The sequence below is a fragment of the Pipistrellus hanaki genome (assembly GCF_964339955.1).
Source record: "Pipistrellus hanaki genome assembly, chromosome: 12".
Classification (NCBI taxonomy): domain Eukaryota; kingdom Metazoa; phylum Chordata; class Mammalia; order Chiroptera; family Vespertilionidae; genus Pipistrellus; species Pipistrellus hanaki.
In genome coordinates, this window is record NC_140514.1 from 31,754,308 (window position 1) to 31,781,506 (window position 27,199).

A 27,199-nucleotide genomic window follows, 5' to 3' on the forward strand; every position below is an offset into this window, starting at 1 on the left:
AATTTCCTTTTAATATTTTTGGACTACAGTTGACTCAGGTAACTGAAACTGCGGAAAACAAAACTATGGATAAGGGGGGACTACTGTAAATACATTTCAAGGGGGGGGGGGGGGTCTGGTAACATTGATAATCTTACAAATGTGCATTTCCCTTGACCCAGTAATTATATTTCTCTGAATTTATTGGAAGCAATCAGGCATATGTATTCATTTATGTATATGAATAGTCACCTGGTATTGTTTATACAAGTGAAAAACTCTCCATTATGGGACTGGTTTAACATATTATATCTACCAAGTGTCATTATACTCTTTAAAAATGATTGTGTAACCTTTTAATTTACCTGGAAATATATGAGACATTACTGGGAGAACATACTACTAATATGATCACATTTTTTTTCTATTAAAAGAAAATTACACGTGTATACATATTGAATTATTTCTGGAGGTTGTGTCTGAGTTTTTCTTTTACATACGTTTTACATACGTTTTACGTACTTTTGTACACTTTTGCAGGGTGCAGGCATTTTTAAAAACCAGCTTCCTTCTGATGATCAGAAAATACAAGTAAACTACAGAATCGGGTGAGGATTCCACCCACTCGCGGGGGCTGAGGTAGGGTGAAGGGGCTCAGGGACCGGAGACACGCCTCGTGGGCCCTCGGGAACTGTGGGTAACGTAATGATACCACGTTACCTCATGACACTTACCATTTAAAAGGAAAATGCCTCTTGCCTTTAACACATCTATTTATCTGAGCGCAGAGACCGTTTCTATCCTGAGAAGCTAGGAGGGGGTGTGTGTGAGAAGAGTGAAGGTTTTTTTCCTTTACAGTGAAAAAGCCTTCCACGCTCTTCCCCGCCCCCCTCTTCCCCTCCGTCTGAAGGGGCTTCGAATTCCCCTCGGGGAAGGCCGTTTCCATGGGTGACGGTTCGCGGGAACGCGGTGACGAGAGCGTCGGCGCGTCCACCATTGTGCTCGAAGGCCGCCCAGAAACGAGCACGCACGCGCGCGCGCGGCGCGGCCGGGGGCGTGCAGGCGAGGCCGGCCCTGATTGGCTGCAGCCTCCGCGCGCCAATGCCTGGGCGGGACGGAGCCAGGCGCGTGCGCAGAGCCGTCTCTGCGCGCCGGGCCGCTGGTCCCCATTCCTTAGTCTGGGAACTGAGGGCCAGGGGCTTAATGTCGGCCCCGGAGAAAGGAGCGGGTTCAGTGTCCCCGCACCCATAACTAGCAGGCTCTTCTCCGAGGCGTGGCCCACTGCGGGCGTGTGAGACTAAGGGAGAGGCGAGGCCCAGGCGGAAAGGTGGGGGTCATTGCCCGCGTAGTGAAGGTGTGGGCAGGCCTGTGCGGGAGGGAGTGGGGCGGTGGGGGCGAGAGGAGGGACCTGCCTCCCCCCACAATCCCTGCTGGAGGCTTCAGTGAACAGTGAAACCTCCAAAATCATTGTTGAGGAAGGTCACTTAACTACTAAGACCTGACTAAGCTTAAGCTTGTCTTTGGAGTAGAGGTTGGTAACCAACTTTTGGATGACTATATATATATATATATATATATATATATATATATATATATATATATATGGTCTTTGGGTTTGTGGTATCAATAGGACATGTATGAAAACGTTTACATGAAGTCTTTTTAAGGCAATCTTGGTGACTTACCTGTAAAAAATGGGTCCCCGATTTGTATATAAATATCCTAAAGTTTAGGATATTCAAAACAATTGGTAAAGTGTTATAAATTTCTCTTTGGGTAATCATAAAACTGTGATGAATAATTTATAGCTTTGCTGTGAAAGTCTACCATTTTGAGACCCAGAGAGTGTAGAAGAATCACAAAGTTGTGGAAAAGTAAAACCTCCACAGAGACCTGGAAACGGGGTAAAACTTTGAGATTAAAGATTGCCAGAGAATGATGTTCAGAGGCTAGAGTCATATTTATTATTTTAAGGGCTGCCCGATATTTTGTCATATTTATATATTAGGGTAATAGAGAAGATTATGAGGTTTTTTTTTTTTTTTTTAAATATATTTTATTGATTTTGTACAGAGAGGAAGGGAGAGAGATAGAGAGTTAGAAACATCGATGAGAGAGAGTCATCGATCAGCTGCCTCTTGCACACCCCCTACTGGGGATGTGCCCGCAACCAAGGTACATGCCCTTGACCGGAATCGAACCCGGGACCCTTCAGTCCCCAAGCCGACGCTCTATCCATTGAGCCAAACCGGTCTCGGCAAGATTATGAGTTTTTTAAACAAGCTTCCATTTAGCGTTAGCTGGTTTGGCTCAGTGGCTAGAGTGTCAGCCTGCAGACTGAAGCGTCCCAGGTTCCATTCTGGTTAAGGGCACATGCCGGGTTGTGGGCTTCATCCATAAAAGGGGGCAGCCAGTCAATGGTTCTCTCTCATCACTGATGTTTCTATCTCTCTCTCTCCTTTCCTCTTTGAAATCAATTAAAATATATTTTAAAAAACAACAAACCATAACATGACTTGATCAAAAATGTTGTTGTTTTTTTTTTAAAAAAACCAACAACCAAGTCTCAATTTAAATTTGTTTCCCCCAAACTAGCAGTATGACTATAGGTAGTTATTGATGAGCCTTGGTCATCAATAAAATGCCAAGTAATCAGGTTCCCAGTGCCATAATTTATGTATTACCATAATTTTAACCTGTTAGTAATACCATAATTTTAACCTTTCTCCTCTTTTCTGGATATTTAATATTATTTCTTGTCATAGTCTTTATTCTGGAGCCCAAGAATTGTTAGGGTCCTGATTTTAGGATCTTGGTCCTCAGGCTTTAAAAAATTTTTTTTGATGTTCATTTACAGTGATTAAGCCTTAGGGAATTGATTTACAATGGCTGATTTTAAAATGCCAATTCATTAATAAACTGACAAATACCTCTATTGGTTGCTTAGAATGCGTTGTTTTTAGTATTTTACTAAAAAGCACACTTCCGCCAAAACCGGTTTGGCTCAGTGAATAGAGAGTCGGCCTGCAGTTCCGGGGTTCGATTCCTGTCAAGGGCATGTACCTTGGTTGTGGGCACATCCCCAGTACGGGATGTGCAGGAGGCAGCTGATTGATGTTTCTCTCTCATCGATGTTTCTGGCTCTCTATTTCTCTCCCTTCCTCTCTGTAAAAAATCAATAAAAAAGTAAAAGCACACTTTCTATTTTTTCCTTTCAGTCTCTCTTTTTTGCCTTTTTAAAATTTTTTTTTTAATGTGTGTGTTTTTTTGTCTCTCTATTTTGAACATTGTGTTGTTCATTCCTCTTCAGTTTGCTTTAATCCTGAGTGATATAACTTTGGCCATGAAGTATTCCAGAATCCTATTTGTAGAAGTCTAAGTAGGAGGAATGACAGCTGGAGGAAAAGTCACCCAATAGGTATAGGCTCTAAGGAAGGGCTAGCAGTCCAAATAGAAAATTTCAAGAGAAATCAGTGAATATGATTCCCATCTGATGGACAGGGGTAGTGTAACAGAAGGAATTTTTGAGACAGTTTTTAGGTTCAGGATCAGGGCAAAAGATCCATTTTTGGTGACATAGGAAGCAGCCAGCTACTAAAAGACAATGGGGGAAAAGCAAATCCATTGGGAAATATTGGCAAAATTTACAAGGCTAGGGTTTAATGTCAGGCTCCAGTCCCAGCAGAGAGCTGAATTTGAAAACCAGTTGTCAGGACTGAAGTGTAGTCTGACAGACTGGCCACATCTTGAGGGAAAGCTACTCATTTATAAATATGCCCAGGGTTAATTGCCAGGATAGAATAAAGGACTGCTCTCAGTCCCTCTCGTGTAGAGACAGAAAGCAGCTCACCTCAAGGATCATTTCAGGGACATGGAAATCTTTTAAACATAAAATATGCTGTGCACAAGGAAATACCTCCATAATATGAATGTTATTTAGTAAAATTGTATAAACTGTTTCTGAGATTTCTTGTTGAAAATCAATATCATCTGATCAATTAGGATTCAGGAAATAGGTGGTACCATCAAACTGGGTAATTAAGGATCTATAATAATAAAAGCATTGCCGAAACCGGTTTGGCTCAATGGAGAGAGCGTTGGCTTGGGGACTGAAGGGTCCCGGGTTCGATTCCAGTCAAGGGCATGTGCCTTGGTTGCGGGCACATCCCCAGTAGGGGGTGTGCAAGAGGCAGCTGATCGATGACTCTCATTGATGTTTCTAACTATCTCCCTTCCTCTCTGTACAAAATCAATAATAATAATAATAATAATAATAATAATAAAAGCATAATATGCTAATTAGACTAGACAGCTGAACAACCTTCTAGATGTCCTTCCAGATGATCTTCCAGAAAAGCCAGGGCTGCGAAGGCTGAGCCCCTTGCACAAATTTCATGCCTCGGGCCTTAAAGAGGTTATTTATGCCCTGGCTGGCTAATGAACTGGTTAAAACGTTGGCCTTTGCACTGGATTCCAGGTTCCCTGCTCTGGTTGGGGCATGTGGCAGAGGCAACCAATCAATGTGTCTCTCTTACATCGATGTTTCTCTCCCTCTTGCTCTCTGCCTTCTACTCCCTCTAAAAATCAATGGAAAAATATCCTTGGTGAGGATTAATAATAACAACAAAAATGTATTTATAAAGGCAGGTTTAGAAAAGACTAAGGATGTTGTAGTACCCCATGGCTAGTAACAGCAGGGAGCCAATTCCATCCCTAAGTTAGAAAGGGGAAGGAATGGTGGCTGAACCCCCTTGAAGAAGACCTATCCTGTTTCCCCGAAAATGAGACAATGTCTTATTTTAATTTTTGCTCCCAAAGATGCGCTAGGTCTTATTTTCAGGGGATGTCTTATTTTTCCATGAAGAAGAATACGGTACACATTTATTGTTAAATGAAAATAAAGGAAATTTATTACCTGTATACGGTACAGTAGTATGGTAGTTGTCAACACAAACCAGACAAACTGTGAATCCTACAGTATCAAGAATTTACTCATTTATTCAATGACAATCATGTCATCATCTTCTGGAACATCATCATAACAATCCAATTCCTGAATTTCCAGGTGAATTTCTTGTGACTCCATTTCTTTCAGAATCAGTGGACCAAATCTCTCATTTAGCCTAGGGGGACCTTATTTTCGAGGGGATGCCTTATATTTCACTCAGAAGGAAACCTGTAAGTAGGTCTTATTTTCGGAGGATGTCTTATTTTCGGGGAAACACGGTGTGTTATGATAGCCCGCTGATAGGAGTGGTGATTTTAACATATGGGAAGTGCCAACAAATGGCTATGTGGCAGGGAGGGAGCCAGGGAAATAACCATCCTTTCCTCACTCCTTTACCAATTTCCTACCCGTATCAGCCCCCCTCCAGAGTCTCTGAACACAACTAGAAGTCAGAGTGTAAAGTGACACAGTCCATATAGGTCAGCCTCTCAGGGCACAGAGTGGGCTAGAGAATGAATCTAAAGGAAAAATAGATTATTTGTGGTGTGTAGGTTCTCATTAAATCTAATCAAAGTCTCACTTTCCAGGCCTGAGTATCTTGGGGTTTTTTTGCTCTTTTTTGCCTGTGTCACCAACATCTTGGATTTTAGGTTTACCTTTCTTTGGGGCATATGGTCCTCTATCCACTAAACTCACATCCCATGTGGAAGAGTCAATAATGTAATCACATCTGAGCCTCTGAGCTGTCACTTGGTTCAATCAAAGCCACAGCTGCTCTAAAAAAGGAAATCTGGTTCCTATAAATGAGACAAAGCCTATAGGAGCTCTTCCTACCTCCTTAAGCAAGTAATTTAATGAAAGTATAAGCAGTCCTACAAAGCCTGTGAGGAAACAGGATTAGCTCCGGAGGCAGCCCTTCCCCAAATGGAGAAAGTGAGCACATAGCAAACCCATCTGAAGGTTGACTGTCATTCAGTCTACCCGTGTTTCCCCAAAAATAAGACATCCTCCGAAAATAAGACCTAGCGCATGGAAAGATAAGACATCCCCTGAAAATAAGACCTAGCGAAACTTTGGGAGAAAAAAATTAATATAAGACACTGTCTTATTTTCGGGGAAACAGGGTAGGTAGAGCCTTCATTCAAATTTCCACTGGAGCATAACAGAGAATAATTAAATCTGGCCAAATGGAAGGGATACTCTCCATTGGCTGCTTTCTGGTGCTTTTTTTTTTTTTTTTTTTTTTTTTTTTTATAATTGATTTTAAAGAGAGAGAAACATCAAATTGTTATTCCACTTATTTAGGCATTCATTTGTTGATTGTTGTATGTGCTCTGACTAAGGATGGAACCCACAACCTTGGCATATGCGGATGACACTAACCAAATGAACTACTCGCCCAGGCTTTGCTGCTTTTTTGACATTTACCTTGCATTTTTCAGGTCTGCCCACATCAGGGTAAGAGATGTGGTCTTTTTTTTTTGCAAGGTAAATTTTGGTATAGAGTGTTGGTCTATAAAAAACAAGCAATGTGTCTTACTAATCCTTTTTTTTTTTTTTTTCCTTTTCAAATTTTGCTTTACACCATCTCGATCTGATTGGGTATATATTCTCATACACATCACATTTTAATTTGTTTTTTAATCCTCACCTGAGGATATTTTTCCATTGATTTTTAGAGAGAGTGGAAGAGAGAGGGAAAGACAGAAACAGTGATGTGAGAGAAACACATTGATTGGTTGCCTCCTGCACGGCCCCTGGGCCAGGTAGGAGCCTGCAACCAAGGTAGATGCCCTTGACCAGAATAGAACCTGAGACCCTTCGGTCTGCAGGCCGACACTCTATCCACTGAGCCAAACTAGCTAGGGCTGTTACTAATACATTTAAATGGTCTCCTACAAGTTCAGACTTTCATTAACATTTAAACCCAACAGTTGTAATGATTGTGGAACAAGTGATGTAAGTGTGATTTAACTTCTTTATAGCCTATGTGCACATTTTCAACCCACAAGTTATAGAACGTCTGTATTTTTTGTCTGTGTTATGTTTGTTTTATTATATTTATTAAAATATAAATGTAGCAGTCAACAGTTGATGTTGGATGAGAATTTTAAGGAAATCCTGAGCTGTATCTGATACCTCTTGAATGAGTTGTGTTGTTGGAATACATTTATAAGAATTTTTTTTTAAAGTATATTTTATTGATTTTTTTTACAGAGAGGAAGGGAGAGGGATAGAGAGCTAGAAACATCGATGAGAGAGAAACATCGACCAGCTGCCTCTTGCACGACCCTTACCGGGGATGTGCCCGCAACCAATGTACATACCCTTGACCGGAATCGAACCTGGGACCTTTCGGTCCGCAGACCGATGCTCTACCATTGAGCCAAACCGGTTTCGGCCATTTATAAGAATTTTTATGTATGAAGGTAGATTTATATTCCAAAGACAGATTAGAAAAAATAGTTTTTGCCCTGGCTGGCATTGCCCAGTGACTAGAGCATTGGCCGGCTCCCTTGGAGGGTTTGGGGTCAAGAGCACATACCAGGGCTGCAGGTGTGATCCCTGTGTGGGAGGCAGCCAATCCACGTGTCTCTCTCACCTTTCTCTTTCTCTCTTTCTCTCTTTGCTCCTCCCTTTCATTATCTCTAAAAATCACTGGGAAAAAATATCCTCAGGTGAGGATTAACAAATCAAAAAAAGATGCTTTTCAAGGATACAGTATTTCTAGTTATTTTAAGTTCCTAGGTAGGTTTCACAGTGCTTAGGAAAATAATGCATTTCTCAAATCATAAGGGTTTACAGTACTATTTAGTGAGTAAAAGTATTTTTATCTTTTAGTTTCTATACATGTATTCTAAACAAACTGTCCCTATTTGAATAGTCATATTTGGAATCAAAAGTGTTTGACAACTCATTGCTAGACAACAAATTTAGAACTATCAATAGCAGGCTTGAAAAAAATGGTATATTTGAGAGATGTGGTGGGTTTAAAATATGTCCACACATTTTTGGAGTTCTTTAAGAGGTGGAGAGTGATTCTGCTCCTTTGGGTGTCGGCTGGTTTAGTGACTCACTTCTAGCAAATAGAATAAGCAGAAGTGCTGCTACACCACTTCTAAGACTGGCTAATAAAAAGCATTAGGGCTTCCTTTTTCCTTGCTCTCTTGATGCACTTGCTCTGGGGGAACCAAGCTGCTTTGTTGTTGCTAGACAACAAATTTAGACTAGACTGATATATTCAGAAGAAATTATTTTATCTGTAGACCAAAAAACAGCAACACCACCCTTTTCATGATGAGTATTTAATTTATTTCCCTTTTCTGCATTAGTAAAGAAGCAATTGGGTATTTGATTTGCTAATATTAATGTATGAGTCAAGGAATTTTTTAAATGTCTTTTTCTATTTTCTCTACATATTAATAAAAATCTTTAAAACTAATAGCAGTTATTATCATTTTAAAAAGCATTAAACAGTATGCCTTTACTTAGTTTATTTTAAATTATAGTTTCCCTGCGCACTCAAATATTTAGCACAAATAGCTCCATGGAGATGACAAAATGCAGTTCAAACACAAGTCAATTCCTTTCTTCTCCAGTGTGTGTGATCTGTTTCCATGGAAATTTCATGTTGACTAGGAACTGTAAAAATACTATATGCAAACATATCTCAGAAGCAAACCTTTTTGGAGAATAATCACAATTTAATTTGAGTCACCCCATTAAATTTTTTTTAAATAATAGAAGACAAGACTCTATTCTTCTTTAGCAAAGACCATTCTGCAATTTCCCTTAGCTCAATATATTAGTCTAATACAGTTCAAGATTATAGGGATTTTAATTTGCCTTTTGATGAGATTAAAATAAAATCTTAATGATTTAGGTAAATGTATCCATTCAAAAAAGATTAAGAACTCAATATGAATGAGCAAGGTATTGTTGGAGAGCTAAAAGGAATACAAAGGTATACACCAACACATATTACAGTAAAGTTAACAATGTGCTCTGGGAGGGCAGAGGAGCGAAGGGATATTTATGGTTGTGAAGATCAGGAAATTTTCTTGGGTGAAATGGCGATTGTACTGGATCTTTTCTCCCCCCTACCCCCCTAAATATTTTTATTGACTTCAGAGAGAAGGGGAGAAGGAGAGAGAGGTATAAACATCAATGATGAGAGAGAACCATTGATTGGCTGCCTCCTGCACTCCCCACACTGGGGATTGATCCTGCAACCTGGGCATGTCCCTGAACTGAGAATCGAACTGTGACCTCTGGTTTATAGGTTTATGCTCAACCACTGAGCGATGCTGGCTGGGCTGCCCTGGGTATTAAACAATGAGAAAGTAAGGGGAAGATCTTCCTGGTGAAGGAAATCATCTGATAAAGAACTAAGTTGGGAAAGCAGATGATGTGTTTGGAATAATGAGAAGTCTATCTGGATGAGATGTAATGGAAACTGGGGGAGAGAAAATTATAAGGTAGGGTGTGACTAGGTTTTCTAGGGCCTTGAATGCTATGCTAATTTGAATGTTATGGTCAACAGCAATAGTGTTAGGTGATAATTATCTGGACTGCCAACAGTTGAATATTGGGTAATGAGAAAGTAAGAGAAGGGAATAACTGAAAGGAGTAAGAAAGCAGCAGAGTAGCTTGAAGAACTAGCAGGCTTGAAAATGTTATATTTGCCTGGCCAGTGTGGTTCAGTGGGGCATCGAGCTATGAACCAGGATGTCACAGTTCGATTCCTGGTCAGGGCACATGCCTTAGTTGTAGGCTTGGTCTGTGCAGGAGGCACCCAATCAGTGATTCTCTCTCATCATTGATGTTTCTATCTTCCTCTCCCTTTCCCTTTCTCTCTGAAAATAAGAAAACTATATTTTTTAAAAAAGAAAAATGATATATGTGAGAGATATGGTGGGTTTAAATATGTCCACAAATTTTTGAAGTTCTTTTCTTTAAGAGGTGGAGACTGATTGTGCTCTTTTGAGTGTAAGCTGGATTTAGTGACTTACTTCTAGCAAATAGAGTAAGGCAGAAGTGATGGTACACCACTTCTAAGAATCTATAATAATAAAAGCATAATATGCTAATTAGATTAGACATTCTTTTGGAAGTCCTTCTGTACTTCCGGATGAAGCTGGGGCTGCAAGGGAAGCCTGGGTCCCGGGTGCCAGAGGGAAGCCAGTGCTGGGGGAAGGAAGACCTACTTGTGCACAGATTTCGTGCATTAGGCCTCTAGTAACTAATAAAAGGCATTGGGGCTTCCTTCTTCCTTGTTTTCCTGAATCATTTGCTCTGGGGGAACCCAGCTGTGATGTTCTGAGGAAACTCAAACTTGAAAGTGGATTCTGCAGCCACAAGTTAAGTTCTGAATTACATCTTTTCTAAAAATATATTTTTATTGATTTCAAAGAGGAAGGGAGAAGGTGAGAGATAGAAACTTTAATGAGAGAGAATCGTTGATTGGCAGCCTCCTGCACATTCCCTACAGGGGATCAAACTGGCAACTTGGATATGTACCCTGACCAGGAATTGAACCGTGACCTTCATGTTCATAGGTTGATGATGAACCAGTTAACCACACCAGCTGGGCTGAAAGACATCTTGCGGGAGACCCAGAGCCAGAACAATCATCATCTAAGCTGATCCTATATTCTACAGACACTGTGAGATATGTTTTTGTTGTTTTAATCTGCTAAATTTTGAGGTAATTTGCTATGCAGGAATAACTAATGCAGGAGGTGTGGGAATAGGATAGTTACAAACATGTTTGGGGGTTGAGAAGAAGGAGCCAATGGAGACAGAGAGTGTCGATCCCACAAGAGGGGAAATCATGGTTAGGTCAAATTCTGGAGGAAAATTTAAGGGAGAGGATCATCAGAAAAGGATAGATAAGTTATTTTTGGAAAGGAAGAGTTAAGATCAGAAAATAATTTTAGATTGGAAAGATAAAAGGTGAAATCAAGCTGGATGCCTGTGCTTCCTGCAGCAAAGGAGGTCATGTCACTGGCTGAGATGCAGGAGTCTCTGGGATCAGAGTTCCAGGTGAGTAAGTAAAATTTGGAAGAATTGTGAGATATCACATAGAGAGTCAGATAAAGCAGAGAACATAGTTCTCTCCAGCTATGCTTAGCACCCTGGAGAATAAGCTGAGAAAGCAGACAGTGAAGTTTACTCAGGATTGGGGATTGATAAGGCAGATATGAAAGACTAAGTGGGCAAACGATTCTGAGATGCTGTTGTAATTACAGTGGCTGGGCATGAAGGCTAGACTGGTACAAGGGCACATCTATAATAATAAAAGTATGATATGCTAATTAGACCAAACGACCTTCCAGACAAAGCCGGGGCAGCAAGGGAAGCCCAGGTCTCGGGTGCCAGAGGGAAGCCAGTGCCAGCATCTGGGGGAAGGAAAGGCCAACCCTTGCACGAATTTTGTGCATTGGGCCTCTAGAAACTACAAAGGGTTAATGAACTGAGAGTATAAAAGGGTAGGTCTTCTATGGCAATTATAATCAGTACCACACATTTCACATTTTATTCTAAAATACTTTAGATCATCATGTAACTTTTTGGGGAGTATGCCTAATTGTCCTCATCGGATCATAAATTAAAGGTAGTTAGTGACCCTGGTTTATACATTTTGTACTCTCTTAGCAATTAGTGCATTGCTTCATAGGAACTCAGATTTGTTGAGTCAATGGGTAAAATTATTCTAGCTTTCTATGTGTTTCCTACTGAGTTGTTTTGTTTTTTTTTCTTCCTTCACAATAAGCATCTGATTGAGGCTAAAATCTGCTCCTTTTAGATAGTTGAGTGTTTTCCATCCTTGTCTCTAAAGAGACAGGATTTCTGAATGCTTTTAAGAAACATTATGTAATTATTTTAAAAAGGGACAATACCTGGTTGGCTAAAAATAATAACCGTAATTATGCCTATGTGAAACAACCTTGAAATAAATGTTGGATGATTTCTCTTCAATCTGACAAAAATCATAATAAAAGTAAAAAAGTTTAGAGGAGGGATCCTTTCCCCCTCCCTTTCTTGGGGAGTCCATTCTGTGAGACTCTCCCTCTCCACACATGGGAGTCTATACTTGATCTTCAATAAATCTCCACCTTTGCTATACAATAATAATAATAATAATAATAATAATAATAGGATCCAAGATGGCTGCTCGGGTATACACCTAGCCGCAGCAGCTCACAACAATTTCAAGGGAATACAACTAAAATGTAGAGTGGACATTGCCCAGAGCTACAGGTAGTCGACTGACTGAAAACTCTACAATAGGAAGGAGGGAGAAAACCAGAAGGAAAATCAGAGGAGCTGAAAAAAAGCCTAAGGTACGGAGACATGCTGCGCGCTCGCACGCACGCGCGCGCGGAGAGGTCGCAGCCGGAGAGGAGGAGAGGGCTGGGTGCTGCCTGGCGTTCCCTAGCAGGAAGGAAATAGAACCCCCAGCCTGGGCTGAACCCCCGAACCGGCAGCGCTGAGCCCCAAGTTATGTGCCAGACCCTGGGGACCCAGGCTCCGGCAGGGGGAGACAATCCCGGGGGACGGCGAAATGCGGGGCCCCCAGAGTCGCGCGCACATGGCGCGCAGAGGACTGAATGTTGACTCTGATGCTGGATTACCCTAGCCGGAAGAAACAAAGCCTCCGGCGGCAGCTCTGAGCCTCAGTCCAGACCGCCCCGAACTCCAGGTCTGGGCCAGTCCCTGGGGACCCAGGCTCGGGCAGGGGGAGACGGAGCTGTGAGGTGGAGTCCTGGGAGCGCGGCGAAAGGCCGAGCCCCCGGAGTCGCGCACACTGTGCGCAGAGGACAGTCTGTTGACTCTGATCCTGGACTCCCCTAGTGGGAGGGAGAAAGAAAGCTCCAGACTGGAGGAACGCCACGAGGAGCAGGAGCCCCTGCCGGACACCGGCCAGCCGGGCGCCAGCAAGGAGCCGGGCGACGGGGCCCCCAGTGGGGGGGGTGCCCCTGAGCCTTCGACTGCTGAGCGCTGGCAACGGAGCCAAGGACGGGGGCTGCTTCCCGGGCGGCGCCGACCCCGGCAACAGGCTGGAGCAGCGCGGGAGCCCACGGAGAACAAAGGGGTGCCACAGGCCAACCTGCTGAGCTCCCAGGACAAGGAGGAAGAAACCAAAGAAGTTCTCAATGTGAAGAAATCAAGTGAGAGCAAATGATAGTAAAATTACTTAAGAATACAAAGAAGATCTTGAAAAATCAAAGACTAAGTCAGAACTCAACGCACCAGCCAACATTGCAACATAAATGCGTTTTTTTTTTTTTTTAAAAAAGAAAAAAAAAGGAGAAAAAAGGGACAGAATGTTGGAACAGCGGCGACCAGGCCTAGAGTGGCCAGGCACAAGGCAGTGGCAGCTGGGCCCGGAGCAGCAGTGGCCAGGCCCCAGAGCAGCAGCAGCCAGAACAAGAGCATCAACGGCCAGCACTGGAGCAGCCAGACCTGGGGCAGTGGCAGCCAGGCCTGAGGCAGAGGCGGCCAAGCCCAGGGAAGCCAGTCCAGGAACACCCAGACACGGAGTGGCTGGGCCCGGAGAAGCCCGGTCCAGAGCAGCCGGGTTGGGAGCAGCCAGGCCCAGAACAGCAGTAGCCAAGCACGGAGCATCCAGGCTGGGAGCGGCCAGGCTCGGAGCAGCCGGGTCGGGTGCGGCCAGGCCCGGAGCAGCGGCGGCCAGGCTGGGAGCGGCCAGGCCCGGAGCAGCTGGGTCTGGTGTGGCCAGGCCTGGAGCAGCGGCTGCCAGGCTAGGAGCAGCCAGGCCCGGAGCAGCAGCTGCCAGGCTGGGAGCAGCCAGGTCCGGAGCAGCCGGGTCTGGTGTGGCCAGGCCCGGAGCAGCGGCTGCCAGGCTGGGAGCGGCCAGGCCCAGAGCAACAGCTGCCAGGCTGGGAGCGGCCAGGCCCGAAGCAGCTGGGTCTGGTGTGGCCAGGCCTGGAGCAGCGGCTGCCAGGCTGGGAGCGGCCAGGCCCGGAGCAGCCAGGTCTGGTGCGGCCAGGCCCGGAGCAGCAGCTGCCAGGCTGGGAGCGGCCAGGCCCGGAGCAGCCGGGTCTGGTGCGGTCAGGCCAGGAGCAGCGGCTGCCAGGCTGGGAGCGGCCAGGCCCGGAGCAGCGGCTGCCAGGCTGGGAGCGGCCAGGCCCGGAGCAGCCGGGTCTGGTGCGGCCAGGCCCGGAGCAGCGACTGCCAGGCTGGGAGCGGCCAGGCCCGGAGCAGCTGGGTCTGGTGTGGCCAGGCCTGGAGCAGCGGCTGCCAGGCTGGGAGTGGCCAGGCCCGGAGCAGCCGGGTCTGGTGCGGCCAGGCCCGGAGCAGCAGCTGCCAGGCTGGGAGCGGCCAGGCCCGGAGCAGCTGGGTCTGGTGCGGCCAGGCCAGGAGCAGCGGCTGCCAGGCTGGGAGCGGCCAGGCCCGGAGCAGCAGCTGCCAGGCTGGGAGCGGCCAGGCCCAGAGCAGCCGGGTCTGGTGCGGCCAGGCCAGGAGCAGTGGCTGCCAGGCTGGGAGCGGCCAGGCCCGGAGCAGCGGCTGCCAGGCTGGGAGCGGCCAGGCCCGGAGCAGCCGGGTCTGGTGCTGCCAGGCCCGGAGCAGTGGCTGCCAGGCTGGGAGTGGCCAGGCCCGGAGAAGCGGCTGCCAGGCTGGGAGCGGCCAGGCCCGGAGCAGCCGGGTCTGGTGCGGCCAGGCCAGAAGCAGCGGCTGCCAGGCTGGGAGCGGCCAGGCCCGGAGCAGCGGCTGCCAGGCTGGGAGCGGCCAGGCCCGGAGCAGCGGCTGACAGTCTGGGAGTGGCCAGGCCCGGAGCGGCCGGGACCAGAGCAATCGGTCCCAGAGCAGCCGGGTCGGGTGCGGCCAGGCCTGTAGCAGCAACAGCCAAGTCCAGAGCAACTAGGTCGGGAGCGGCAGTGACCAGACCCGGAGCAGCTGGTTGTGGAACGAACCAGAGCAACAGAGGCCAGGCCCGGAGCAGCCAGGCCCGAAACAGCTCGCTCCTCGCCTGTACCTGCCCACGGCTGCCTCTCAGACATGGCTGGAAACTTTTGCGGGAACTTGAGGGTCTGCTGAATCAAGTGATGAAGGCTTAGATCTGGATGTGTTGAGTTAGTATAGCGCTGGGGTGTTGATCTGTGAGTGCCTTGGGTGGGGCCTGGATGAGGCTGGTTGACCTATTTGAAAATGTCTTCTGTGTGAAGTGTATCATTGGGCATGTGGAGGTATTATTGATATGAGAAAATGCTAAGTAACAGATTTACTATCTGAAAAGGGATTTACTATCGGGGAAAGGGAGGGAGGAAGAGACTGAACATAAACTGTGCACCTATGGATGAGGACAATGGGGGATGGGGAGGGGGCAGAGGGTGGGGTGGGAACCTGGTGGAGGGAGGAAGAAATGAGGAACCTTTGTAATAATATGAACAATAAAGATTGATTTAAAAAAAAAAAAAATAATAATAATAATAATAATAATAATAATAATAAAAGTTTAGAAGAAAAGAAGAGACTGGCTTTCTCCTGGAAAATTTGGGGGGAGACGAGGCCTTAGTTTGGAATCTCACTGAAGCTTACATCTGTAGTGAGAGGTCTGAGAGGAGCATCAGGTTTTCCAAGATTACCAGTACAAATGGCCCCATAGCCTAAGTGGACATTTATGTATTCTTTACCTAGCACAACCTTCTTTCATTGTCTTCCTAGCAATGACAGGCTTGTTCAATTTTGATAAAACTATAAAGAAAAAATTGAAAATAGGCTTCTAAACCACTGAAAAAGGTCACTGATCACAATGATATATAAGTGGTTCTTCAAATTTTTACCACCTGCCATTTTATATACTTCACAGTCACCCCAACCCACCTTTCCTTCTGTTCAGATTTTTATATACGAGTTAATAAATTAATATTATATGGTGATACAGCCAAGAGCTTTCAGTTCAGTTTTGACAATGACTACCTTTATTTCTATAATTATTTAAATATATATATTTTTTTACATTTTGCCCTTCTCATTAAACTGAAGAGAAAGAAAAGTGAAAGTGCTAATTCCAGTGATAACAAGTTTAGGTTTCATACACTTAGTGCAATTAAGACAAAGATGAAAATCATTTGGCCATCTAAAAGGAACAGAACTTAGCTATAATCATATGCTCATTGTAAAGGGAAAGAAATCAATGAAAGAATACATATAAAGTGCTAGTGCTAAATTACTGAAAATTGTGTCTGAAATTGAGGTGTGATTAGGGATTTTATAATAATTCTTAAGTCTTATATCATGTTAGTTCTACTTTCAGCCAGTCAAACATATTTGAAAACATGTTATATTAGAAAAAGAGAAACTGCCTGTATTGTATTGTGCTCCAGGAGGCCACATGGAGGTGCCACAGAGGCTAAGGTCAGGGCCAGTGGCCAGAGCTGCAGGCCTCCCACTCCATATCAGCTTTCACCAAAACAAAGTTCCCTTTCCGCTTTCCATTTCTGGATTAAAGCCTTTTTTTTTTTTTTTTTTTTTTTTAAAGGGTTTCTTTCAAAGAAAGAGTTCCCATGTAACAAAAGTCTGAAAATCACTGCCTTACTCTGATACAGTGTTTATATAAGGTGGCTCTGCCTTTTAAAGGGACTATTTGGCAGTAACTTAAAAGCCTAGATATTTGTATTGTTTGACTCAGCAATTTTACCTCTAACAATTACTCTTAATACAAGTAATCATTCAAGGGCACAAAGATATATGTACAGGATATTTATTGCAGCATTGTTCATAATAGCAGAAGATTGAAAACAAACCAAACATTGTTAGCATAATGATATTCATGTATTGGGGTTCTTAAAGGAAGGAGATGGAAAGATGTCGAAGTATATTGCTAAGTGGAAAAAGCAAGTTATAGAACAGTATGATTCCATTTTTAGGTCAAATAAGTCAATAAATAAAAGAAAACCATTGGCCTGGCCGGCATGGCTCAGTGGTTGAGCTTCAGCCTATATATCAGGAAATCATCATGGTTCGATTCCAGGGTAGGGCACATGCCTGTGTTGTGGGCTTGATCCCCAGTGTGGGGCATGTAGGAGGCAAGCTGATCAGTGATTCTCATCATTGATGTTTCTATTTCTCTCTCCCTCTCCCTTCCACTCTGAAATCAAGAAAAATACAAAAGAAAACCATTGCCTTTGATGTATGCTAATAGATGACTGTTACTTAAAATTATTACTAAAATTCATAGATTTAATTATTTTAGTTATATATTGGATGGCATAATCTTTTTTACTTACATAGATTATTCAACTTTGGGGTTTTTCATAATTGCTCTATCTGAAAAACTTAGTATTTTTCAGATAAACTCAGGAACCAGTTAAACTTAGTGTATGAAGGTTAAAACAAAACAAAACAAACAAACAAACAAAAAACAAACAAAAAAGCCGAGACCGGTTTGGCTCAATGGATAGAGCGTCGGCTTGGGGACTGAAGGGTCCCAGGTTCGATTCCGGTCAAGGGCATGTACCTTGGTTGCAGGCATATCCCCAGTAGGGGGTGTGCAGGAGGCAGCGGATCGATGATTCTCTCTCATCGATGTTTCTAACTCTCTATCTCTCTCCCTTCCTCTCTGTACAAAATCAATAAAATATATTTAAAAAAAAAAAAAAAAAAAAAAAAAACAAACAAAAAAAACTTGTAAAGCCCTAACTGGTTTGACTCAGTGGATAGAGTGTCAGCCTGTGGACTGTAGGGTCCCAGGTTTGATTCTGGTCAAAGGCCTGTACCTTGGTTGCAGACACAGCCCCAGTAGAGGGTGTTCAGGAAGCAGCTGACCAATGTTTCTCTCTCATTGATGTTTCTAACTCTCTCTGCCTCTCCCTTCCTCTCTATAAAAAATCAATAAAATATATTTTTTAAAAGTTGTAAAGATTTTTTTATAATTTTACATTAAGAATGTGATCAGCAATGACTTAGACTTATGGAATTTATTCACATGGTGTGACAAAAAAGTTTGAGTCCTCAAACACTCACAAACACAATAAGAGAATAACCATTTTTGTATGTTAGTGCAATAGGAATTTTTGCAACTTAACCTTAGAGAGCTATTCTCTCATTTTTCAGTCATCAGGTGTGTAGGCCAAAGATAAAAGATTTTGTTTATGGCAAACATGTCACAAGGAGCCATGAAATCATTACAGTGAGTGTTGTATGATTGACAAGATCTTTTATACTTTTACTTTTAAAATTTGTTTTTTTTCTTTATTGGTTTTTAGAGAGAGGAAGGGAGAGAGAGATAGAAACATCGATTGCTATCTCCTGCATGTCCTCTACTGGGGATCAAGCCCACAGGGATCGAACTAATGACCTCTTGGTCATGGGTCCATGTTCAACCACTGAGCGGCACCAGTTAGGCTCTTTTACACTTTTATTTTGAAGTGTGGAAGATTAAAAGTATATGTCACAATAGTTATGCCAACAAATCCACAGAAAAAAGGGGGTGTTCAGCAAACTGCATTTTTCTATAGATATGTGAGACAGAAAATACCAGGGTAATTTTTACAAATCAATTAAACCAATAGTACCATAAATAATAACAGAGAAATGAAAATTAAAGATTTCTTAAGTCTCATACCAAATCCTAACAGTGCATTTTAAGCACTTTAAAGATATCCTACTAGAATACATCATGGTTTTACTTCCGACTTCTAATTAGAAAGATGGCTGTCTCACACTGTATATTTTTTATTCCCTGAGAGATTGCAATGGTGAAACTATAGAAACACAAGGAATGCTCATCATCTGGAAAGCAACTTAAAACATATGTTGTCAAGCAAGAGAGCTCAGGAAATTCACAGTGTCATAGATGAAAGAACAGGCTTTTTTAGGAACTTGAAAGCCAAAAGTCTGCAAGAGAAGGCTCAGGGGATACAGTGGGCCCAGGGTACTCTGTTGCACATGTCATAAGTGAGCATTCCACTGCAGGGGCATCCTCTCTTCTTTTGCTTTCTCTTAAGACCAAGATGGCGAGCATCCTTATCAAGGGGGTCCACACAGACTACTTGGTATCAGGCTGTCTGGTTTTAGATGTCAACTGTTAGGAGTTATCTGAGAGAACCAGATGCCTGTATCTGGACTCCTTGGCTGCCCATGGGAAGTTTCAGCCCCTCCTGCTGAGAGGGAGAAAGCCACCAGTGCCATGGGAAGCCGAATTTGGAAGAAATAGGGAGGCTTTTGATCACAGTTGGTTCATTGTTTAGGCAACCCAGAGTAACCTGCTGGGGTCATCTACAGACTGCCCTGTCTGTTTTACCACTGGCATTACTCAGTAGTATCATTGTTTTTATATAAAAATTTTATATAAAATTTAGGGTTCTGGCCCTAACCAGTTTTGCTCAGTGGATAGTGTTGGCCTGTGGACTGAAGGGTCCCGGGTTCTATTTCTGCCAGGGCCACATGCTCAGGTTGCAGGCTCTATCCCCAGTAGGGGGCATGCAGGAGGCATGATTCTCATTATTGATGTTTCTATCTTTATCTCTCCTTTCTTCTCTGAAATCAATAAAAATATATTAAAAATAAAATAAAGTTTAGGGTTCTGGTTTTTTTGTTGAAATTTTAAGGTGACTGCTTCTGCTATAATTGTTTGCAATTCTTAGTACCTTTTATAGGCCTTCTATTTTATGTCATTTAAACAAAATTTAAATATTTTAAGAGTTGACATTTTATTAAGAATTTTAAATATTCAGCGAAACTGGTTTGGCTCAGTGGATATAGTGTTGGTCTGCGGACTGAAGGGTCCCAGGTTTGATTCCAGTCAAGGTCATGTACCTGGTTGCAGGCACATCCCCAGTGGGACGTGTGCAGGAGGCAGCTGATAGATGTTTCTAACTCTCTATTCCTCTTCCTTCCTCTCTGTAAAAAATCAATAAAATGTACAATATTTAAAAAAAAAAAAAAAAGAATTTTAAATATTCAGTGTCCTGACTTTGGCTAGAATAGTTCTCTTTGGCGTTATTCATTGCCATCTGCTGGAGAAGAGAAGAAGTGCAGTTGCACACTTTCAATCAGGTAGCAAGACCTGTTCTCCTAAACCAGTGGTCGGCAAACTCATTAGTCAATGGAGCCAAATATCAACAGTACAATGATTGAAATTTCTTTTAAGAGCCAAATTTTTTAAACTTAAACTATATAGGTAGGTACAATGTTATTAACTTAATTATGGTACTCCTAAGCTGGCCTTTGCTAAAAACCAAAGGACCAAAAAGCCGCGGTTTGCCGACCACTGCCCTAGGTGAAGGCAGAGGAATGTGTGCTTTGTACTCAGGCAGTAATAGATTCTCCTAACTTTCTAATTCTGGCTTGTGTCCTGAGACCTGCAGCAGTCTCTTCACCCCAGGGAATGGGAAGGGTGGGAGTGGGCAACACTGTGAGCTGGGATAACAGGGTAGTCCACCTACTGATTCTGGGCTGGGATAGCAGTAGTTCTGAGAGCCAGGAGAAGTGTCTGTGGTGATAATATTGGCTGCTTCAATATCTACTCTTATTAGGAACAAAGCAGCTTGGATATGTTTCTATATTCTGTGGACATGTTAGGTTTACTTACTTAGGCTAATGTTATAGAACCTGAGGATTAAAAGTTACAGAAAATTACTTTCGAGTCTGTTCTTGTAGATATAACATCAGGTTTATAAGTAGGAGCATCAGTCTGAGGACTAAAGGATCCAGGGTTTGATTCAGGTCAAGGGCACATGCCCAGGTTACAGGCTCAATCCCTAGTGGTGGCGAGGGGGGGGGGGGGGGAGTATGCAGGAGGCAGCTGATCAATGGTTCTCTCTCATCATTGATGTTTCTCTCTCTCATTCTCCCTGTCCCTTCCTCTCTGAAATAAATAAAAATATATTTAAATAGACCGCGATGGGGAGCGGGCGGCCTCAGGCTCGGACCCAAGCGGCGGCGGCGGCGGTGGGGCTCACCATGGACTGGGCCCCTGAGGGATACGAGCTCAACGGTGACCTGCCGCCTGACTCGCCCGGCGCCCGGATACCTGGCCCCCGCTCTGGGGCCGGGGCGGGCCCATCAACGTGAACCACTACACCAACAAGAAGAGCGCGGCCGAGAGCATGCTGGACATCGCCCTGCTCATGGCCAACGCCTCGCAGCTCAAGGCCGTCATCGACCAGGGCCCCAGCTTCGTCTTCTTCGCGCCCCTGGTGGCCCTCATCTCCATCTCCCTGGTGCTGCAGGTCAGCGCGGGCGCGCTGCTCCTCTTCCTGGTCAGGTACGACCTCAACAACCCAGCCAAGCACGCCAAGATGGACTTCCTCAACAACCTGGCCACTGGCCTCGTCTTCATCATCGTGGTGGTCAACATCCTCATCACGGCCTTCGGCGTCCAGAGGCCGCGGCAGTAGGCTCCGATGCCTGGCTGACGCCGCCACCGCCACACAGACTCCAGGAGCTGCCTCGGCCTGGGCGCTGCACCCTGAGAACGCCAGAGCCAGGACTGGGCTGGAGGACACTGGCCAGTGAGTCCTGCTCCACCCGTGGCTCCTCCCCCTGAAGCAGGGGCAGGCTGAAGGAGGGCGGTCAGGCCAGGGCCAGCCCTCGTCTTGGGCCATTTCCAAAAGGACAAAGAGATGCCTCTCGGCCGGCACACCGCCAGGGCCCTGGCCCCGCCCTTCCTGCCTAGGACCCCAGACCAGCAGCTTCCCAGGCCCCGCCCTCCCCGCCCCCAGCCCCGCTTTTCTAAGCACAAATGACCAATAAAAACGATTGCTCCTCAAAAAAAAAAAAAAAATAAATAAAAAAATAAATATATATATATATATATATATATATATATATATATATGGATAGATAGATAGATATAGATAGATATTTCCTTGGATGAGGATTAATAACAAAAAGAATCAACCAATGGAATGCATAAATAAGTGGAACAACAAATCAGTCTCTCTCCCTCTCTCAAATCAATAAGCAAAAAATTTTTTTTAAATAGAATAAAAGTCTGTCTTTAAAACTAGGTTTTTTGATACAAGAGAAATTAATTTATTCTCAGAATTTTATTTTTAAAAATACTAATAATGCAAGAAATAAAATTAAAATGTTCTCCTGAATCCATTGTAAGTGAAATAAGACTCATAAGAATCATTCAAATTTTTAGACCTTTCTCAATAGAAAATATTACTTAATAATGAGATATTTTTAAAAAATATATTTTATTGATTTTTTACAGAGAGGAAGGGAGAGAGATAGAAACATCGATGAGAGAGACGCTCTATCCACTGAGCCAAACCGGTTTCAGCAATAATGAGATATTTTTACAAAAGTGAAATACTATTATGGCCGAAACCGGTTTGGCTCAGCGGTAGAGCGTCGGTCTGCGGACTGAAAGGTCCCAGGTTCGATTCCGGTCAAGGGCATGTACATTGGTTGCGGGCACATCCCCAGTAGGGGGTGTGCAAGAGGCAGCTGGTTGATGTTTTTCTCTCATCGACGTTTCTGGCTCTCTATCTCTCTCCCTTCCTCTCTGTAAGAAAAATCAATAAAATATATTAAAAAAATACTATTATGAAAAATAGGTGTGACTTTATTAAATTTGACCATTTAAAAAAAATCCTACTAAATAATTTAAAATTATCTTTTGCACTAAAAAAAAGCTGTGAGCATACTTTATTTTAATTCATAAGGTAATTTTTTTTCCTTCTTTTTAAGAGAGCAAAAAGCAGGACAAGTTTAAATTCTGGGACTCTAAGCTAAATTTCAGAAAGGCTTCATGGTATTAAAATGACCTTATAAACGATGCCTGCCTGAAGGGTTCCCAAATACACTGAAGGCTGTAGGGCTCCTGGTGTAGCTGTGAAGCTGGACACTGCTCTGCACATGGGCATTTGGCAAGGACCCTGAAGTCTCAGCCTGGTTTTGTGACGTGGAGACAGTGACTCCAAGGTGATGCACGGGCGTCACTTCCGTCCAGGCCGGAAGCCAAGATGGCCACGCTCCTGTGGAGACCTGTAGGCCGTTATGGCCTCCGTGGCCGCCTCGGTCCTCAGCTCTGTATCAGACATGCTGTTCCTTTGGGAACCTCAGCCAAGGAAGACAAGGAGAGATACCGGAATAAGAATGCTGGTATAAACCGCCCCATTTCTCCGCACATCACGATCCACAATTGGTCTCTGCCCATGGCCATGTCCATCAGCCACCGCGCCACTGGCATTGCCTTGAGCGCAGGGGTCTCTCTCTTTGGCTTGTCGGCGCTGCTGCTCCCAGGGACCTTTGAGTCTCATCTGGAGCTGGTGAAGGCGCTGTGTCTGGGGCCGGTGCTGATCCACTCGGTCAAGTTTGTTCTCGCCTTCCCTCTCATGTTTCACACCTGGAACGGGATCCAGCACTTGATGTGGGACCTGGGAAGAGGCCTGACGACCCAGAAGGTGACCCTGTCCTCGGTGGTCGTCCTGGTCCTCAGCGTGCTGTCCTCGGCGGGGCTGGCGGCCCTGTGAAGAGCCGCGCCCCCAGCTCCTCCTGCCCCAGGTGATCAGTGACTACCTGTCCTCCGCTCTCCCCTGCTCAGACCCGTGTGCCGGCGCTGTCCCTGGAGCTCAGCTGCAGAAAGGGTCCCGGGATCCCCTTGTTTCTAAAGATGGGGTGGCTGCAGCAGCTCCCTCTTCCTGCCCCCGCTTGCAGCCCTTATTCTCTCCATATTGGGCCTTGATTTGTGCTGAGGGTCAGCTCTTGGCTTCGCTTCCTGAGACGGTGGACACAAAGCCAGCTCTGTGGCCTCCACCATGCAGACTGGGAGTGGGCTGTGGGTTAAGGTGACCAGATTTTACCAGAACATTGGTAAAGCGGGACACCTTCGACGGAGGGAAGGGGGGAGGGGGAAGAGGGAAGGGGAAGGAGGGAGGAGCTGGGAGGGTGTGTGTGTGTGTGTGTGGGGGGGGTTCTTGATTAAAAATTTGGTCTGTATGTTAATAGCATGAAAAGACATAAGTCCTTCTGCTAATGCTAATTTCTTTTCTTCGTCCCCATTAGTTGTTTTCCGAAAAAATTCCTGTATTTTGGAGGAAGATGCAGCAGTATTTAAATATCTTTTATGAAAAAAAAATAAATATCTTTTATGTTTCTGTGTCTCCAAGTGCTTTAAAATATCATTCTTCCCGACGTGCGAGATAGAAAATTCACCATTACATTTCACACATTTTACCATGTAATCGCTTTTCGTTCTTTTATCGATAATAAAAGGAAATTCACTTCTTAGATCATCGTTGAATTTGTATCCTCTTTTCTTACTCATTATGTTAAAAATCTAAAAAATATAATTTAAAATTATAAATTATTATATACATATTGCTTAAAAACACAGTAAGTAGGTACATAATTACATGAACATATTTTATTGTTAGTTTATAAATTAAATTAATTTGATTGTTATAAAGTAACTATATTTTAAAAATTATTTAAATTTTAATCCTATATTTCTTTCTAAATAATAACAACACTATCTTGTATTATTTTTCCTTTGAATTTGCCGTAACGTAAGTGTCACTTTCAAGGCCAGTGCTGGACTTTTTGCCGCCACTATAAAATATAAATAATACGATTACTGTCTGCTAAATTCAAGAAAATTTATGTATTTATGAAAATAAATAAATAAGTTACTTACCTAAATTATCTGACTAGCTGATCTGTAATGACATCACTTGTTTAACTAGCTTACTAGCATGCAGTACGATGTGTACCATCTGAGAGACAGTTACAAAATGTTTTCATCGTTGGCAATCCCAAAAAAATGCCATTGTTCATTAAGTCCAAACAATAGTATAGACGCTCACAGGAAACATTAGTTATCCTCTATGGGGAAGTACTGAAGAACTATTAAAGAACACTGCTTCAAAATACTGGAATACATTCTACAGACTCCCTAAAATAATGTTAATAGGAGACTTAGAATAATGCTACCAGAAGAACTCTAGGAATGTATTAACCTTTAAATTAAGAAACAAAACAACAAACAAAAACTTGAATGATTTACTTTCTGTAAAATGGATAGTTTGTTACAGCACATTACCTTAGAACAAAAGCACTACATTTGATTTCAGGACAGCTAGGCTTGAGTGCCAATTCCCCCAGTTATTAATTGGTGACTGTGGGAGACACAGTACCTACCCAGGATATGCTCCCACCTTCTTCTGAGCAGCACACCAATCTCGCTCAGGCATCTGCCCTGTCCTATACAGCCCTAATATTTTAGGAGCGGCCCACTCGGTCCCTAGTGCCATGAGGAATCCCCTCCCCTTTCCCAGTAGTTTTATCAGGAATAGGTATTAGTCAGTATACTTAGGATTTCCATTATTAGTGATGCAAAACAACCTAGTAACACTAATATTGGATAAATTATTGTCCAGTAAATGGGGGTGATATTGTCTTCCCTATCTATCCAATATAATCATTGTAAAAGTGCTATTTTACTTTGTAAAAGTACTATATCCAGGAGATGGTATTATGTCAAAAGAAATGAAATGGAGTACTGTGCGGCATTTTCTATAAACTATCAGATTATTGCTTTATTTGCAAATTATACAAATGATTTTCTTTTAAAAACAACTATTGCAAATATATACATTCAAAGAGTGTCAGGTATTCTGAATTACTATTGTGTAGATTTATGCATTTACTCATTCAAACCAATATTTATTGAGCACCCACTATATCACAGTTACTGTGGTAGGTGCTGGAGATACAGTAATGGGCAAAATGGTCACAGACCCTGCTCATGGAGATGCAGTGCCCAAAACACATTGGATACTACAGACTCATTTCTGAAGCAGTTTCTGAGCAAGGCATGCAGATGGCCAATAGATACATGAAAAGATGTTCAATGTCACTAATCATCAGAGAGATGCAAATTAAAACCACAATGAACAGCACCTCTCACCTGTCAGAATGGCTATCATCAAAAAATCAACAAACAACAAGTATTGGCAAGGATATGGAGAGCAGGGAACCCTCGTGCACTGCTAGTGGGGATGCAGATTGGTGCAGCCACTGTGGAAAGCAGGATGGAGTTATCTCAAAAAATTTAAAATGGAACTGCCTTATGACCCAGCAGTTCCTCTTCTGGGAATATATGCAAAGAAACCTGAAACACCGATTCAAAAGAATATATGCATCCCTAGGTTCATTGCAGCGTTAATGGTAGCCAAGATTTGGAAAGCAGCCCAAGTGCCCATCAGTAGATGAGTGGATAAAAAACCTGTGGTACATTTACACAATGGAAACTATTTGGCAGAGAGAGAGAGAGAGAGAGAGAGAGAGAGAGAGAGAGAGAGAGAATGAAATATTACCTTTTGCCACAGCATGAATGGATCTGAAGAGTATTATGCTAAGCGAAATAAGCTAGTCAGAAAAGAACTGCCCTGACTGGTTTGGCTCAGTGGATAGAGCGTTGGCCTGCAGACTGAAGGGTCTCAGGTTCGATTCCGGTCAAGGGCATGTATTTTGGTTGCAGGCACATCCCCAGTGGGGGGTGTTGCAGGAGGCAGCTGATTGATGTCTCTCTCTCTCATAGATGTTTCTAACTCTCTATCCTTCTCCCTTTCTCTCTGTAAAAAAAAAAAAATCAATAAAAATATATCTTTTTTAAAAAAGAAAAGGACAAGTACGATATGATTTCACTTATATGTGGAATCTAATGAATAAAATAAGCTTACAAACAAAATAGAAACCGACTCATAGACAAGAGAACAGACTGACAGCTGTTAGTGGGGAGTGGGTGTATTAAGAAGATGGAAGGATTAAGGGGGGAAAAACACCTCACAGTCACAGACAACAGTAAGGTGATTATCAGAGGGAAAGGAGGGTTGGGGGAAGTAGAAGAGGATAAAGGTAGAGTAAATGATGACAAAAAGAGACTTGACTGTGGGTGATGAACACACAATACAATATACAGATTATGTATTATAAAATTATATATGTTATACCTGAAACCTATATAATTTTATTAATCAGTCGCCCCAATAAATTCAATAAAATTTTTAAAAGATGAAATTGCTGCCTAAATTAATCATGCCTAAGATGATTTTCACATTCTTTTTTGAAAATCAAATTCTGTACAGTTATAGAATTAATTTAGAAATGACATGGTGTGTTTTTTCTTCTAGGACAGCTTGCTAATTCAAGTTGAAATACTCAAGCTAATGAGGTTAACAAAGGCCCAGAAGACAAAAATTAAGCAAAGCAAATAGTTCATGAAGCCCCAATTTAAGAAAAATAAAGAAGCAGCAAAGAAATCAGAAAAAGACACATGACAGCATA

General features: G+C 43.3%; 1 protein-coding gene, 1 long non-coding RNA gene and 1 pseudogene across 3 annotated transcripts; all 3 read left to right on the forward strand.

The window, feature by feature from the left end:
* The first annotated feature begins 1,125 nt into the window (after positions 1-1,125).
* LOC311631245 lies at positions 1,126-27,199 on the forward strand. The gene is made up of 3 exons (XR_014796527.1): positions 1,126-1,306; positions 10,486-10,593; positions 27,046-27,199. It is a non-coding gene; the product is annotated as an uncharacterized lncRNA (long non-coding RNA).
* LOC311631242 (ninjurin-1-like) lies at positions 20,780-21,452 on the forward strand (annotated as a pseudogene). The gene has a single exon. The product of its transcript is annotated as a ninjurin-1-like (transcript).
* On the forward strand, positions 22,277-24,075 carry LOC311631239 (succinate dehydrogenase cytochrome b560 subunit, mitochondrial-like). Its single transcript, XM_084901129.1, has 2 exons — positions 22,277-23,416; positions 23,918-24,075. Exon 1 carries the CDS (start codon positions 22,876-22,878, stop codon positions 23,383-23,385), a length of 510 nt encoding a protein of 169 aa, XP_084757255.1. The 5' UTR covers positions 22,277-22,875; the 3' UTR covers positions 23,386-23,416; positions 23,918-24,075.